We start from the raw sequence: 18,510 nt of genomic DNA, 5'->3' as shown, positions 1-18,510 counted from the left end.
ACTCTTGCTCTGAAGATGGCTTCTCCCATACAGTTCAAGGTGCTAGCCCCCATGACCCGGAAAGTGTGTCTTGTTGCGCCCCTGACTAACCCTAAGGGTCCCCGCCGCTCAATAGTAGATAGACACAGTGTACACTCGAACCAGCAGGATAGATGCGACGTCACTGCGCTTACATGTTGAACTCTCCCGCTGTCAGACCGTGAAGCTCCAGTTGAAGCAGTTTCTCTGAACATGCGCAGATCGTCGCAATCCACGCTTCCTGGACAAGGTGCGCATGTGCGGCTGCGCCCAGCCAGCTCCTACTGCCTGAGAAAGCACCATGGAGTCTTATGATGTGATCGCCAACCAGCCCGTTGTAATTGATAACGTGAGTGCAAGGTGGAGGGTGGGTGGGATAGTTCATACCCTGCTGAGGTCTGCTGTCCAGTGTCACTGGTTTATTCGTTACGCTCATGGCACCGGCCCTTCATCTAGCTGAGACCGTACCTAGTACCGTCCCTAACCCCAGCTGCCACTTAACGAACTAGCCCTTAACCGACCTGTCAACCGTTATAAATCCATTGCCTCGACTGCTAGCACCAACTGTAACCTTTAAAGTGTAAAGGGAGGCCGACCTGAGGTCCATCAGGTTAGGCTGGATGGCATTTAAGGCTCTCCTGGTCTCCTTGGTTGAGAGCATCATCAGTAGTGGCATTGTGGGCGGGATTTAAACATTTTAGTCATTGTGTTTATTCCTACCACTTTTCCTCGAGCTAAAGCCGTGTTCTAACCACAAGGCAGCAAAAAGTCCTAAGACTCCATGTAGGATAGACAATTGACCGTGCCAAAATCGCAGTATTGATTTTATAAGTGCCACATTATATCTGTCTTGCAGTTGCCTGGTTTTGCCAAACCTCAAGCTAAGACTGTGAATTAACGTTGTATGCTATGAGAGAGGTTTGTTTGTCTCGCTATCAGCACGAGGTCATTACTTAATAGTGAACTGCCTAGGCTGGAGACTTGCACAGCAACTCCCACACTGAGCAGATACATTGATGCTTTAAGTGAGGCAAGTTTCTCATAGTGCCTATCAGTGGGTCATAAAGTTGTGAAGTCCACATTCACATATAGTCCTTGACCTCTCTGCAGAGCAAGCACAGAGCAATAGTTTCATATGTCAGTTGTAATTGTTGGTAAGCGTGCCAGTGAGTTCCACAGCTGTTAAAATATAGACAGTGCCAAAAAAATGTAAGTGCAATGCTTGTAGATGGGTGGGTGAGTTTTATACGTGTGGGAATGGATGGGAGTGGTGATAAAAGGAAGTACGTGCAAAATGAGAAAATGAGGATCGTGCTTTATGACCTGAGATTTGCAGATGGAGGAATTCAGAAATGTGTGGGGAGAAAAAGGTGTCTAACAGTGAGATATTTCTGAGGAGAATGGTGGGAAGTGAGAATGAGAGTGTCTGAGACACTCCAGATGTGACTTCTCCTTCCACAGACCATAATAATGTTTAATTCACTGTTTACTGTTTTCAGATTGAAACATTTTCATTGATAATTATTCACAACAAAGGTGTTTTTCATTTACCTGATACAGCTATCAAACCTTGGCAAAGCCAATAGGTCTGGCTTCTATTAGGTATATGTTGGTTGTTGTGTGATATATTTGGAAGAAAACTTGGAGAGGAACCCAAGGACAGCTCCGGTGACATGCTGTGAGAAGTACAGGATTTGATACAGTCTTAATTCCAATGGCCACGCCTCTAAGAACAGATTCCTATTTAGGCATATTTGACCACAGCTTTTTTAGACACTGTAGGAAAGGAAAGTGAGTTAACATGCAGTGGGGTTGGTTATGCTTCGCTATGTAATAATCGCACATTACCCCAAATAGGTTCTTTTGGATTCACACTAGTAAATCCGTAGCTCAGTCCTGGTTGTGTGGCACCGAGCAGCCAAGCTTTACTAGAGGAATATGTGTTAAACATTTCAGAGTACCAACATAGACGATTAAGTAATTGTCACGCGTCCAATGAAATCCGACACCAATTTTAAAAAATAAAGCATATTGTTTTATAAATTTAGACACCAAAACAAATCCTATCGGATTAATATAACCAGGGTCATGGATTTTTAAAGGAGAAAAAAATCAGTGCATTTTACTCCAGCAAAACTTTAATGTTGTGGTCAATGGTGAAATGGACTAGTTCTAATCAGTCACTTTCAGGTCGAATACAGTGGAATCAACTGAGAGTGAAGGTGAGGTGGGCCCCAGAACCAGGCTTGGACAGTCAGTTGATTTTTAACTGGATCGTAGGGGCTGGGTGCCGAGTTGTCCTGGCTGTCCCTGGTGCTGAAGTGGAAGCTGCAGGTGCTGGTTTTACTGCTTCGACGGTGCTGATGAGGAAGGGGGTGCAAAATCTTGACAATGAAACCACAGAGGCATTTGGTTGAAGATGCTACAGGGTTCCCACGAGGCACCGCGCGTAATAAAGGCAGTTGCAGCCTGACTGGCCATCAATAATGCTTGGCAGCGGCAAGCTCACACTTTGTCACTTTGACCACCTGGAGTCTGAGGGGAAACGGTAGCCACCTGAAGCTTGCTGGAGGTCAGAACTATGTTTTCCACAATGCACTAGACCGTTTACTTTTGGGTGATTCCCTCGACGAGTTCGATGGCCAGTGATTCTGTTGATCCGGCTGCAGGGGACTAGTACCTCTAGTCCAAGGGAGTTCTGGAGTTGCCATTGGCTTGGAAAGGGGTTCCTCTTTAATTTGGAACTATTCTCTGGTACAGGACGATTTGCAGTCGTGCAGTTGCAGGGTGGTTTCCACAGGTGCAGTCCTTTTATTTGTGCAGGCCCTGAAGTCGCAGACCCAGGTCTCTTCTTTGTCTTTTGGTTACCAGTCGATCAGATCTGAAGTTCTGGTGCCAGGGGAGCCTCTTAAATCCTAGATTATGGGGTGTTAGGGGTGTGGGATCTAGTAGCCAATGGGCTACTAGCCCCAGCAGCTGCGTGGGGAGTGTAGCACCTTTTCTACCCAGAAGCTTCTATTCTACCACTTTTAAAAATGTCAGAACCCTTCTTTGGCTGTACAGATCAGGAAGCCCACCATAGGGGTGTGGCTAGCCTTCTGGGCATGTATGCTTCATGACTGTCTAATTTTCCTGCCTGTCCAGGTTGCAAATGTGCTTGGGGCAGGGGGTTGGCTTTATCCTGTCACTGCAGGAGAAGACGGGTTGCATATCAGAGGAGGTGGGAGCTTTGAAGCTTATCACCTTGATGTCCCTCTTCACTAGCCATACTGTCAAGGCGGGAGGTGACACCTCCCATCCAGGCTAGCCTTTGTTTCAGATTCCTGGTGGTATTCACACCTCCTGGCAGGGATCAGATTCTAGTTTCGGAGGCAGCAACTGTAGGCTGTAAGCCAGGGTACAGGAAATCCTGGGGCAGCCAGGTGGGCAGTGGCAACCACCAAGGCAGCCACCTGGGTGCATGCCACATTAAATTCGGGGTTTCATGAGACAATTTGTTTGATAGCAAACATGACACTTTCCAGTAGGATGATAATGGAACTGGCAACCTGAGAATGCCCATGTATCCGCCCATGTTATCCTTTTCCCCCGAACACCTCTAATAGAAGAAGGCTACTATAAGGGCCTATGATCTTTACTGGAGTTTTTCTTGAAGATGGGGAGCTGTGGTCAATCTAAATTTGGTAGACACTAGTTTGCACCTTCTCTTGTTTAAGTTGAGTATTTTGTTCCAGGCCTCCTACTTCACCGTCTCCTCCTTCATTTTTTTTTTTAAAGTTTTTTTTTTTTTAAATACCAAAACATTTTATTGGTTTTAGAACATGCACAACAAATTACATATGCACAGAGCCATACAGTATGAGAAAATGGAGCTATAACAACACATCCCATTGGATACAAACCACTTAGAGTTCCAGATCGCCCGACCCTTTCATCCCAATTCATAGCTCCTTCTCTGCATTAAGCAATGGGATGACAGAAAGATCACTTAGAAATTGGCTTTTTTGTTAATCTCGCTTGCTTCATATTTGGTGGCTTTCCTTCCTCTTCTTGTGTTTGTCTCTTCCCTCGAGCATAGCTAAACCTCTTGGAGGTGTTAAGTTGCTTTAAAGCCCCGCCCCCTGCTCTGGCCTTACTACCCCTGCTCTGGCCTTACTACCCTTGCTCTGGCCTTAATCCTCCGCTTCTTCCTACCCCTTATTTACATCAAGATATTTTACTTTTTGGGTAGTCCCAGCATCTGCAATTTGCTACCGAGCCAAAATGGCTGGCCCTTACGCAACAGTCATTCGTTATTTATTATATTTATGCATTTATTTGTTTTACCAGTGCTGTTCAGCATCAGCAACGAGATTTTTTTCTTTTTGCCGATGATTTTCAGCATCACCAGCTAGTACTGGCAGAGCGAAAAGATCAGCTAATGCCTTTTAAAGGTGTGGCCTATTGGCATTGCAATGCTTGTTTGGGCTTCTTTGGCAATATTCACATGAAGAACATGTAGTTAAACCCTTAACTGCTGCCCCCCCCTTACCCCAAGGAAGAGCCCTTTTTTGGCTATTTGAGGTAGTTCACACTTGGGGCTCTACAACTTCTTTTCCACATAAGGTATTCATGCCAAATTTGTGTCCTTTTTTCCAACATCATGCGGATTCTAAAGGTACCCGAGTTTTTTTTATATTATCCTTGAGGGCACTGAGAAAATAGGCAAAATATAGCAACATTTTTGCGAAAAATAGAACAAAGTGCTCATTTAAAAATGGCATCAACGAATGGTTGGCTGTGCTTGAACCTCCATCTTCCCAACTTTCAGGAACACGCAGAGCTGAACAAAAAAAACATTTTTTTTACCATAGTTTTGCCATTTTTCAAAAAGGTAGCCCATTTTCTTATTTTTTGTGCATTTAACCTACTTTCCTTTTGTGGTGGAAACTAGTGTGAAACCAATGGGTGTTCCAGGAAAGCTATAGATCTTTGAAAAGTTGACAAAATTCCTAAATCAGCAAGCGGTCATATGTGTGGATTCCACAAGGTTTTCCCAAAGAAACTTATGAAATGTTGAGAATGAGTAGGAAAAAAAAGCCCATTTATGACACAGTTTTTATGTGTAACTTTTTGTCGCAATGGCCGATTTACAAAAGCAGTATACCATTGCGCCCGCTAGACCCTACTAGTTGCAGGGATATATAGGGTTTGTAGGTTCTCCAAAAACCCAAGGCACCCAGAACCAACCCCTGAATTCCACCTTACAATGTTTTTTCATCGTGTACCGAGTATAGAAAAATTTATTTGGTGAAATATGTAGAGCGAAAAATTGTTATTTAGGAAACATATGTAATTCGGAAATGGGCATACGATGGGAGTTTAGGAGCAGAAGTGACTTGTACAGCTCTGAATTTGATGGTACATGTACTTATGTAAGATTTAGAGGGTATTTTTTAAAATGTCTTATTTCCTTCACACTGCCTTATATTTGAAAGGGCCACTATTCTATGCTCTGACATGTCGTCTGATAAAAATGGTACCTCATTTGTGTAGGTAGGCATAGTGCCCCAAGACAGGAAATGGGCCAAAACACAACCTAGATTCATCAAATTTTTCCACTCAAAACTGACCTTTTTTTTCCAATGTGGATAGCTGTGGATTTTGGACCCTAGCTCAGCCGGCACCTAGGAAAACCTTGCAAACCTGTATATTTGTGAAAACTGGACCCCTCCGGGTAATCTAGGGTGGAGGTGACTTGCGTGGCTCTCACCAGAATTCCTTACAAACCTCAAGCTTTGACTGTAAAAACATATTTTCCTCACTTTTCTGTGATGGAAAGTTTTGTAATCTGTGAGGAACTACAGATTTCTTTCTACTGTGCATTCCTTCAAGTCTCACTTGCGTGAGTAGGCCTAGTACATGCGACGGGAAACTTCCCAAAATGCAACATGAATACATCACATTTTTGCACTCAAAACTGACCCTTTTTTTGCAAGATGGGTAGCTGTGGATATTGGGCCCTAGCTCTGCCGGCATGTAGGGAAGCCTAGCTTGCAAACCTGTACATCTCCTGGATCCCACAACGTTTTTCTTAACCACAATGCCTTGCAAACCTCAAACTTTGACTGAAATCATGCATTTTCCTTACATTTCTGTAATGAAAACTTCTGGAGGCTGCAGGAATCCACGAAATTCCTACCACACAGCGTTACTCCAGTTGTGCCAATAAAAATGCTGCTCCACTTTTGTGACTGGGCCTAGTGCCTGCAACAGGAACGAATCAAGCCAAGGTCAATGAGAGCCCTTGTGAGGAGGGCAGAAAGACTGTTGCCCCATTTACTTGGGGCAGGGGCATGGCCATGCACATGCTGGGCAGCACCCACACCTGCATGTTTACAAAAATCAAAAAGATCCTTGGTGTCTGGTGGTTTTCTGTCTCCTGGGGTAGTAGATTGGGGGTAATTAGCCCGGTCTGCCCCCACAGGGAATTCGAAAGACTGTTAACATATACTTTTGGAATGGGGGCATGGCCATACCCTGGTGGGCAGCGCCCACCTCAATATTTTTATAAAAATGAAAAGTCTCTGTTGTCTAGTGGGCTTTCTTCCCCCCAGGGGCGCACATTGGGGGTAATAACTCCAATCTGCACCCCTGAGGGGGGCAGAAAGACTGTTACCATATGTCCTCCATACACATGCATGCACGGTGCGGGCGGGAATGAGGCGTCTCCTCGACACGGGCTCCTGCGTCCGAGACGTGCATTTATTGTCTTTGGGAACCTATGTGCACCAGGCTCCCATAGACTTCAATGGGGCTCCGAGCGACTCGAGTCCGTCAGCGCTGCAGCGCATCGTACTCTGTCGCTCGGAACCCAGGAGCCCGAGTTGCTCAGAAAGCTCTACGAGCGTGAGTCGGCCGTAGGGCTTTCCGAGCGAGATCGGAATCGGGCCCTAAGTCTGCAATAACTGTAATCGCAAATAATCTGCTGTTAATAAAAAAAAAAATCCAGTTATGTTCATATTTTTTAATTTCTTATTTTTGGTCTTTCAATAGAAAATATTTGCAGAAAATGATATCAAATGTGAAACACCACTGATAAGGCATCTAAGAAAGGCTTCACATGCTGTGTGAAATCCTGTTTGCTCCTTGTTAGAATGCCCCTATGCAATGATATTTTTAAAGAAATGAACTTTGAAATATTCTTATCTCTGGAATTTATAATATGTGATTGGGGGTAGCTTTGTTGTGCTATGCGCCTGCCACCAGCAATGTTGTTATTATGGTGTATGAAATTGCAAATGAGCATATATGAATAAGTTACTCACCTTCTGTAACACTTTTTCTGATGGACACAGTATCTGCCTGTGGGTTCCTCACCTTTTAAATTACCCCTTGCGCAGCATTCCACAGACACCTTTCTCCATAGCTCTCCCAAGTCGACAAGGACGTCACAATGGGACGGCTCCGCTTGCAACCCCACGCAACACTATCAGAGCCATAAGAAGACCTTGTTGGCGTGCTGACGTCAGTTCCGCTCATTTTTTCCATGCTTTCAAGGTGAACTGGTGAACCAACAACATTTCCACAACTCTACACAGAAACCAAGAAAGAAACTGGAAATTCAAAAACATAGACATTTCCTAGTGACAAATACTATATCATTTCAAGTATTTCATAACAGAGTGCATGAATCATATGACCATTGTTTTTCAGTATAAACAGGCAAGCAACAGGGAGGTGGGTGGGTCAGTGAGGAATCCACAGGCAGTTACTGTATCCACATAAAAAGCATTACCGAAGGTAAGTAACTTGCTCTTCTGATGGATATATCTGCCTATGGATTTCTCAACTTTTGAATTGAATCCCCAAGCAGCCCCGCTCTCAGAGGAGGGTGCCCACCTATGTTATACCAAAAAGTCTTGCAGCTCAGAACGTACAAAGGATCAATTGATCTCTCTCCACACCCTTTTACAAACCTGGCCCACCTACCAGAGTAGACAGAGTTAGTGGAGTGTATTCTGGCTGATAAAATAACATCCACCAGGCATGAAGGTGCAGGCTCTGGAGGTGGGAATGTAGAATCTGCCCGTGCAAGAGGAAATCTGCCCTGAGAGTGAGATAGAGCAGAGGGTGCGATGAGAGCTAAAGGAGGTCTGTGTACCATATCCTTATTAGCCAGTCTGGAGCGATCAATATGACATGGGCCCAGTCTTGACGAATCTTCCAAAGGGGTCGAGGAATCAAGGGTATGGGAGAAAACGCGTAAAGAATCTGTGAGCCCCAGTCTAGCTAAAACACGTCCCCTAACGCTCATTGCATCAGATACTGTTGTCTCCAGTATCTACATCAGATACTGGAGACTGCAGAACGATGGACAGTGCACGTTCTTGTGAGTGACAAAAAGGTCCAACTGAGGAAACCCCCACACATGTGATGGACCACCTCCGGATTGAGACGCCACTCGTGATCGGCTGAGTACTGCAGACTTAGACTGTCCGCACGCACATTCAGCTCTCCGGCCAGATGATTACCATGATTTCCTATCACACAAATCTGATGGCCCTGAGCCCAGGACCAGAGTCACAGAGCCTCTCTGCAGAGACGATACGACCCCACTCCTCCCTCTTTGTTTATGTACCACATCACGGTAGTGTTGTCCGTCAAGACCTGAAGTGACCGACCGCGAAGGGAGGGAAGAAAGGCCTTGAAAGCCAAACGTATCGCCGGCCGTTCTAGAAGATTGATGTGAAGCAATCTTTTCTTTGAAGACCAAAGGCCCTTGACCTCCAGATCCCCCAAATGAGCCCCCACCCTAGAGTGGAGGCATCCGATATCACTGTGGCCATCGGAGAAGGAGGTTGAAACAGCTTCCCTTGAGACAGGTTGTCCGAAACACTTCACCATAACCGCATTCCTGCAGTGTCTCTGGAGATTCTGACCACCTCCCTGAGATCCTCGTTGTGTTGAAACCACCGCCTGAAGAGGCACCACTGGAGTGCCCTCATGTGCCAGCGTGCATGGTTGACCAACAGTATGCAGGAAGTGAACAGACCGAGCAGGCGTTAGACCTTCAAGACTGGAACAGCCGCTCCATCTTGAAAAATTGGAATCAAAGCATTGATGTCTAGAATCCTCTGAGGAGGCGGCAAAGCACAACTCACAGTAGTGTCCAGTACTACCCCTATGAACAGGTTGCGCTGAGAGGGCACAGGTGAGATTTGGGTACATTTATCAAAAACCCCAAGTCGTACAACAGCCGTGTTACCTGCGGGTGATGCAACTCCATCTCCGGCGACTTTGCTTTGAGCCAGTCGTCCGGATTGGGGAGAAACAGGAATCCCCGATCTTCTGAGATGCGCTGCTACAACTGCCATCACCTTCGTGAAGACCCGTGGAGCGGATGTAAGACCGAACAGAAGGACTGCTAACTGGTAGTGTTCAGATCCCACCGTAAAACGGAGATACTTCTGGTGCGACCCCAGGATGGAAATGTGAAAATACACATCCTGCAAACTGATCGACATCATCCAGTCTTCCTGCTGCAGCGTCAGAAGAACCTGAGCTAGGGTCAACATCTCGAATTTCTCCTGCTTGAGGTGAAAATTCAAGATCCCGAGGTCTAGGTTCAATCTCAAATGCCCGTCTTTTTTGGGGATCAAGACATACTGGGAGTAGCATCCTTGACCCCTTTCATGCTCCAGAGCAACCTCTATCGCACCTTTCTGTAGCAAAGACAGAACCTCTTGTTACAGGAGCAACAGATGGTCATCTGAGCACCAGCCCTGGTGAGGGGAAAAAGGAGGGGGAAACTCCCGGAAAGAAGGGGCGTATCCATTTTCGATGAGATCAAAAACCCAGAGATCTGATGTAACTGATCTCCATTTTTGTAGAAAATGGGACACCCCACCTCCCATGGGACCAACATGCTCTAAGATAGGCGACCTAGAGCTGCTTCCCTGCGGTACCAGTAAGGTGAACCGGAAAGGAAGAGATTTGTTGCCGAGCTGAGCCTCGCAGACTACCTCTACCTTTTCCTCTGTACGATCTATACAGAGAATTCTGCTTCTGCTGCTGTTGCCGGGCCCGAAAGGAAGGAGTCTTGCCAAACCCACGAAACCTGTGGTAACCAAAGCCTTTGGGCTGGGACTGCTGACCCAACGATCTAGCTGTGGCCCTACTATCCTTAAAGCGTTGTAGTGCCAAGTCTGCCTTAGTCCCAAAGAGGCGAGAGCCATCAAAAGGCAAGTCCAAAAGGGTGGAGAAAAACCAGACCCCCTTAGCCAGTCGTGTCTCCTGGTTGCCACTGAGGAACCCATAACCCTAGCAACAGAGTCCGCTGTATCAAGCCCTGACTGTATGACTTGACCGGCCACAACTTGTGTGTCCGATAAAACCTCCGCAAAATGGCCCTGAACGTACTCTGGAAGCTTGGGGATCACTTCCTTTGCAGAATCCATCAGAGCGTGAACGTAGCGACCCAGCCCATCAGACACGTCGCATTTGTGGATTTCAAGGCCACACTGGCTGAAGAAAAGACCTTTTTATCTGATTGCTCCATCCTCTTAGCTTCCCTCTCTGCAGGCGTGGAGGGGAAAGAGCCTGTAGACTGCTTAGTAGAGCATGATGCCAGGACTACTAAGCTCTCAGAGGATGGTTGTGCGGAAAGGAAAGCTGAATTCCCAGGCGCTACCTTATATCTTTTTGCAACTGATCGGTACACAGCAGGAGCAGTCATTTACTTCTGCCATACCACTAAATGGGCTCAGTAAAAGCCTCATTAAAGTAAAGCAGAGGTTCTGTTACAGAAGGAGAATGAAGATCTTCTATCAGGATATTAGTGTTAAGCTCCACAGCAGGCAAAGGCTGCAGAAATTCCCTGGAACTACAAGAAAGCAATATTCTCCTATGAGAGAATGATAGAAGAAAACCACTGGAACAAAGCACATGAAATAATGTAGTCACGAGATTAGAAGTGATTATGGAAGTGGATGAATAATTGCTTTAATTCAAATCAGCAACCCACAAACATCTCGCCTTCGGCATGGGAAACTCGCATAGAAGCCCTCTGTGGAGTCGCCTAGTGAGATTTGCAGATACCCTAAAACGAGGGCAATCAACAATGAACTATGGTGCATGGACACACCAAACTGACCCCATGACCAAAAAGAAATAACACCCAAAATGGGAATACCCTTCATCAACAAAATGCGACCCGGTGGGGCACCTGGCCCAAATGGCATTCTGCCTGTGGTGTATAAAGGGACGGCTGGGAAATGGGCAACAATCAAGGCGCTGTTATTTGGAGAGTACAGGTAGGGAAGAGTCATGGTTGGGCTCCCTATTAGTGCCAATATATATATTTAAAAAAAGGCTTGCGATCCAACCCTGAAAACTACCAAATGATCGCACTCAGACGTAGATAGGTAGTGCTAAGCTAGCACATTACTACAAGAACTGACGACTTCGGCCGAACCGCATAACCTGATCTCGTACACACAAACGGATGCATGTCCCATCTGGTGGAAGCAATGCTTGCAAGTAATGGGAGAGCTCTGTGCCTAGCATATATCGACTTCCAAACAGCCTTTGATAACATGGCCCATTCAAGATTGTGGATGAAATTAAAAAACTGGGGCATCAACAACACCCTATTAAATGATCTAGTGGCACTGTACTCGGAAACATGGGTTAAGATCAGAGTGTCTACTGACTGGTCCACGACCAAAAAACATAAACACCAACAAAGGATTAACCCCTTCGCTGCTGCGGACATTCCGCTGCAGCGCTGGGGGGGCAGGGGGGCAGCGCGGTGGGCCTGTGCTCATGACGGAGCCGCTCCGTCATGAGCCACAGTTGAGCTGTGCTCATGACGGAACGGTTCCGTCATGACTCCGCCCATTTGCGTTGTCGCCCCGCACAGGCGGGGAAACAGCGCCGCGCAGGCGGAGCGGCCGCCAACAGGATTGTCATGACGGAACCGTTCCGTCATGAGCACACGGCAACCGTGGCTCATGACGGAACGGTTCCGTCATGAGCGGGGAAGGGGTTAAAGCAAGGATGCATACTGGCCCCAATGCTTTTTAACCTGTACATGGCGGATTAACCTGAGTATCTGGCTGACGCCTGCTCCTTTATCCCCCCCAAACTCGCCGGAACCAAAATTAAAACGCTGCAATACGCAGATGACACCATATTGCTCGACCAAATTCTGATCGGGCTGCAGCGTCTCCTAACTGCATTGTCATCATATTGTAAAACAAACAACTTGAAAATAAACTCTGCAAAAACAAAAGCGATGATAATTTCTTGAAAAATCTAAAGGAGTTTCTCATGGTATGTTGACGGCAAACCCATTGAGATAGTAACAGCATACAAATACTTGGGAGTTTGGATCAACCATAAAGGAGGGCAGTCCACTCGTGTTTCTGCAATGCATGATTTGGCACATTCGCTGGAGGGGGATTTTTGCGGAGCAAAGAAGGCCATGAGCTCACCTGATTTTACCCCTTTAATCCAATCAATGAGGACAAACTTTTTACCAACCGTGGCCCATGGCGCAATAGCCTTTAAGGACAAAATGTCACTGTGGCTGGATTGAGCTCAGTCAGCCTGCTTTCGTAAAGTATTCTTCTTACCTACATGTACCTCCCATGCGCAAATTTGCATGGAATTTAATCTGACATCCCAAAAGTGGTTACTAAAAGCCAGGTTTATAGCATACTGCCTAAAAGCCAAACAAGCATGGGACGATTCTCTAAAGAAGCACATCTGGCTAATGATAAATGACCATAGGCCAACCTGGCATGACTTTCTAACACACTCCGTTGAAACATTGGAAGCTCGTGAAATATGGTCTGCCCCTATACCCATACCGGCAGCAGCAAAAGTTTTAACAAAACAAGCAAAAATAATGTAGGCGGAAAGTGATGCTACAACCTTGAAAAGCTAAAGCATGGATGCTGGGCATTCGAATTATACAACAGCGGGGGCCTGCCACAATACCTGTCCTCTCCCTCTCTTATGACGACACGCAAATCCTCGTCTCTCTTCCCCATTCTGATGATCTAATCGCCTCCAGGTTTAGATCTTGTATGGAGGCGGTTGGTCATTGGATGATTCAGAACTCTCTAAAACTGAATGGGGAGAAGACTGAGGTGATGGTGTTCGGGGGGAAAGAAAACATCTGGTCAGCCAATTGGTGGCCTGACTCACTAGGGACATGCCCTTCCCCTACAACATCTGCCAAGAACCTCGGGGTGCTAATAGATCCGGCTCTCGACTTAGGCAGCCAGGTGAGCAGAACTGTTTCCACCTGCTGGGGTCTGATTCATACCTTACGAAGGATCAGGAATTATCTCTCCCTGCAGGCAAGAAAAGAAATAGCTGTTGCGCTCATTGGATCGCGTTTGGACTACTGTAATGCACTGTATGCTGGGCTTAACAAAGGCCAGCTGCATCGCTTACAGGTAGTCCAAAACGCCATAGCCAGATTTGTTTTGGACACCCCCAGACGCTCTTCGGCCTCTGCAGCCAGGAAAACACTGCATTGGCTGCCGGTAGAACAACGAATCCGATTCAAAGTTCTATGCATGACCTACAGAGCCATTGCTAAAAATAGCGATACAGGAATTGGGTCCATCATTTCCCACTATATCCCCGCAAGGAACTTGCGCTCCTCTGGGAAACTGCGTCTGACTACCCCCCCGTGTGCGAAAAACCAAGTGGGGAGGTAGAGCTTTCTCCACTCTTGCTCCTAAGTGGTGGAACGACCTCCCCCTGGACCTGAGATCTCTCCCGTCCTTGCAGGACTTTCGTTCTGCTTTAAAAACTCTTCTCTTTCGGCAAGCCTACATGTAAGGTTTCCTGTCTCCTCTTTCTGATCATTTTCTGGTTTTTGTTAGGCGCCTTGATACCTGAGGGTTATTGTCCTGCGCATTATAAATTTCACTTCATTCATTCAACCCAGTAATGAAGCGTTAATTAATGAGACTTCTGTTTGGCCTGATTGCACTAAGGGCATACGAGTATGGCCAACGGTACAAAGAAATGGCAGTCACACAGTGCCGAGTGTGCAGGGGAGGAGAGGAATCCTTAATCCACATATTGTGTATCTGCAAGAAACTACACCCTTTGAGAATTTATTGGCTTCGTTTGATTTGGCGTATTTTAAAAATACGGACATGCCAGGCAGCTCTTGTAGAGTACATGAAAGGTGACTCGGCAAGGTTGGCGTCACATTTCATGAAATGTTTGACGGCTGTAAAATCGATGCTGGATTTTGACAATCCTATAGAACTATAACGCTCAATGCTGTGCTAATTGTTTGAACCTTCATGTTCCTACAGCCGATATCGTGCTGCTTACATTTTTGAAGAAAAAATCAAATTTTAGATCAATAGGATGTCATACTGTCACATTCCATTTTTTTTTTTAAAACAATTTTTATTATTTTCTTTCAACACAGTACAATACAGCAATTGTCGATCATTTAGTCGTTTTCCAGCATATAACAAAATCTGAAGCGGCTCAGCCCCCCACCACGCCCAGCAATCCCCCCATACATGCACCCATCCCCTGCAGTCACACCCCCAATGAGCGCCATAGAGGTCTGCACCTCAGTCCGCATCACATTCCATTTTTAATATTGGAAACTATGCACTTTATATTGATTTTAATTCAGTTTTGATTGCAATGATTTAAATTAATTGTGCAATAAAAAGTATCTACCTATCCACAGTAGGCAACTACAAGTCCAGTAAATCGGCTGCCTTCCTTATTACAGAGTGGTAAGAAGAGACTTCCTGTTATGGCAGGCCTTTCGGAGAAGAGAGCTCCCACTCCGGAGATGTTTCCAAACCACTAGCCTCCTGCAGTCTGTCAAATTAATGCATAGGGTCAATAATCTCCCCTTCTTCAGCCTCTTCTGCTGTTCCTGATATTCTTCTTCCTCCAGCAACCTCTTCGCCTCCCTTCTGGATCTCATCCTGGGTATCGGCGTTGGCGGCACCAGGGACTTCGGGACCGGCGTCGATGGAGGCTCCACCGGATTAGCTGAAGGTGCTGGGCGAGGCTGCGCCGGAGAAATCTCCAATTTTCCTCTCCCCTCCAGGGATTGCACCGGCGTCGAGAACCTCGGCTTCGGGAGAAGTCAACTTTCCGGGGTCATAGGCATACATGGCATGAATGGCGCTTATGCGAAATGAGGTGGCAAACCTCCAAGGTTGTATGTCAGCGGTCCCATGGGGCCAACTGGCGAACCAGCTGGGTTAGCGCCCTGGCAAACATGCTGAACATTGCATTCAATGAATCCGAAGGATCTGTACCTGGAGCTGGAAAAAGTGGGGGTGGAGCTGGTACCACCGGTTCAGAGACAGCTCGAGGAGCCTATAAGACTGGCTCCGGTTGCGGCGCCGGAGACACTGGAGCTGGGGGTGGAGTGCACGGAGGCACAGGCGTTGCTTCCCTGGGTGCCGGAGATCCCCTTGAACCTGGAGAGTGTGCCGGAGTCACCAGAGGCGAAAGGGAAGGTGAGACTTCATTTTTTCTGTGACGCTGGAGTACCGGGGACCCTGACTTCAGTGACTTCTCCTTAGACGAGCGTCATCTGGAACCATGACATCGCTTCTTCTTGTGTTTCCTCGACGACTTTAGAGGTATGCCGAGTCGGTGACTTGGACTTAGATCTTGTCCTTTTCGCGCGCCCACGGTGGAAAAACCATTAAAAAAAATAATAAATTTAATACGTAGTTTTAACCATAGGTTTCACACACGTTATAGTTAGGAATTAGCATTTAAAAAACCTTGCAAATTCACTTAAAAAACCATAGGTTTCACACATGTTATAGTTAGGTGGACATTTCACTCGTAAAAAACCAATGAAATTCCCCCGTTATAGTTAGTTCAGATAACTATAACTCGCGCGACCACCACTCTATCAAAAGGATGATGTCATCAGTGATGTCATGAGTGATGCCACTGACCATGTCATGAGTGATGTAATATGTGACGTCATGAGCAGTGGATTGCAGGCGCGCGAGTTATAGTTATCTGAACTAACTATAACAGGGGAATTTCATTGTTTTTTTACGAGTGAAATGTCCACCTAACTATAACATGTGTGAAACCTATGGATTTTTAAGTGAATTTGCAAGGTTTTTTAAATGCTAATTCCTAACTATAACGTGTGTGAAACCTATGGGTTTTTCAGTGAATATATATATATATATATATATATATATCTATCTATATCCAAAGGAAACCACTCCAAGTAAGGAAAGGTAGGAGGCCTCTTCGGGGAAACCATAGAAGACTTTATTTAAATACAGCATGGGCATAATGCATTTCGGCACTGTTAGCCTTCTTCAGATGCAGCTGTTGGTACGGAGAAGGTCCCGCCCCTGCCTTTAAATGTCCTGCAAAGCCCCCATTGGAGGGTAACGTCCAGCCCCAGATCACGTGTTGCACTGCAATACACAACAAACTCCAATTCCCAGAATGCAGTGTTTCTGGCTGTGGGTTCCGTGGGGAAAATGACAGGGAGAAAAAGGCGCAAAGTGAGGTGATGACCAGTCCAGATAAAATAGATGACATCAAGCCTTCTTGGGTCCCTTTGATGCTCCAAACCCCCACACAGAGATTTGCCGGGGTGTGAGTCGTAATGAAAGTTCAAACGACTCGCCGTGTAGTCACGACCTTCACCTGGCAGCATCCCTGGCGTTGCCTGTGACGGAGGTGAGCAGGAGTTATTCCAATCACTTGGAGAACAACATGAGCTGAAACAGCAGATGCCAGCATTACTCCCACCGCTTGAAGGAACGGAGCCTCGTTCACGCCACTGGCCGGCGCGTAAATATCCAAAGGAAACCACTCCAAGTAAGGAAAGGTAGGAGGCCTCTTCGGGGAAACCATAGAAGACTTTATTTAAATACAGCATGGGCATAATGCATTTCGGCACTGTTAGCCTTCTTCAGATGCCGCTGTTGGTTCGGAAAAGGTCCCGCCCCTGCCTATATTCACTTATTTAAAAAAAAAAAAAAAAAAAAATTTTTTTAATACGTAGTTTATTGTAAGATGAATATATAAAAAAAAAAAATACATACATAACTTAGCATTTAAAAAAAACGTACAAATTCACTGAAAAAACCATAGGTTTCACACACGTTATAGTTAGGAATTAGCATTTAAAAAACCTTGCAAATTCACTTAAAAAACCATAGGTTTCACACATGTTATAGTTAGGTGGATATTTCACTCGTAAAAAACCAATGAAATTCCCCCGTTATAGTTAGTTCAGATAACTATAACTCGCGCGGCCGCCACTCTATCACAAGGATGATGTCATCAGTGATGTCATGAGTGATGCCACTGACCATGTCATGAGTGATGTAATATGTGACGTCATCAGCAGTGGATTGCGGTCGCGCGAGTTATAGTTATCTGAACTAACTATAACGGGGGAATTTCATTGGTTTTTTACGAGTGAAATATCCACATAACTATAACATGTGTGAAACCTATGTTTTTTTAAGTTATATATATATATATATATATATATATATATATATATATATATATATATATATATATTATTACATTTCTTGTATTAGGTTTTAACTTTGCACCTTGTATCTTCTTTTTCAATGGTTTTTATTGTCTTGCAAATGTCTTTTTTGGGGGGGGGGTAATGCTGGAAACAAATAAACATTTAACTTGACGTAATTGAAGAGGGCCCGAGGTGAGCGTTAATTACTTAGCCTTGAAATAGAGGACACCTACCACTCTGTGAAACATGTGTTGACAGTTTTTTAAAAAGTTTATCAAGATAGTCACGGCCACTGGAATTGTGGCAGAGTTAGACCAAATCATGCTGCAGGGATGACTAAAGTATGCGGCAAGAAAAGCTAAATTATGTGGCGTGCTGCGACACATTCTGCGATAGTATTGCTTTACTATTTTTTCATGTTGATTTGTGCTATCACTGTCACCACACAGGCTTTGTTCATTAGTACTAGTTCAGCACCCAAATGTAGCAATTGGCAATTAAGGAGTGACTTGTCAACCTTTGGAGAGGGCCTTCCATTGTATGGAAACATGTGTTGCCATGTTTTACCAACTTTTGATCCGTTTGAGCAAAAGCAAATTTAGTTTTGGTTAAAACCTGCAGTTTATGCAGTAGAAGATGGATTAAGAGACAAATGCAGCAAAGTTCTACTTCTGTGGAAATGCAGTTGCCACTTGAATTACACATTTCCAGTTGCCCTGAACATAGTTTATCAATGTAGTTTAACTGAAGACTTTACATTTGTTTTTTTATTTATAATAAAAATGACAGTAAAATCAAACCATGTTGGCGCAACACTGGAGTTAAATTTTTTAGATGTATTGCACAGTTATTGTGCCACTGTTCTTTCCTCCTGTTTTTGATACAGATATTTATTAACAGCACAATAGCACATCGTTCATAATTTTTACATGGTTCACTAGTAAACAAAAATACAGCAGGATATTAAA

The 18,510-nt window shown here is 45.3% G+C and overlaps 1 protein-coding gene across 1 annotated transcript in view; it reads left to right on the top strand.

The window, feature by feature from the left end:
* The first annotated feature begins 216 nt into the window (after positions 1–216).
* ACTR1A (actin related protein 1A) overlaps positions 217–18,510 on the top strand; it is a 249,474-nt gene continuing 231,180 nt past the window's right edge. The window contains exon 1 of the mRNA XM_085606531.1: positions 217–367. Coding sequence (XP_085462657.1) covers positions 320–367 — 48 coding nt within the window. The 5' untranslated portion in view covers positions 217–319. The remainder of the gene's footprint in view (positions 368–18,510) is intronic.

Source organism: Triturus cristatus, chromosome 1_2 (genome assembly GCF_964204655.1).
Source record: "Triturus cristatus chromosome 1_2, aTriCri1.1, whole genome shotgun sequence".
NCBI classification, from domain to species: domain Eukaryota; kingdom Metazoa; phylum Chordata; class Amphibia; order Caudata; family Salamandridae; genus Triturus; species Triturus cristatus.
Note: the sequence above shows the minus strand (reverse complement) of the source record. Positions and strands in the feature narration are given on the sequence as shown.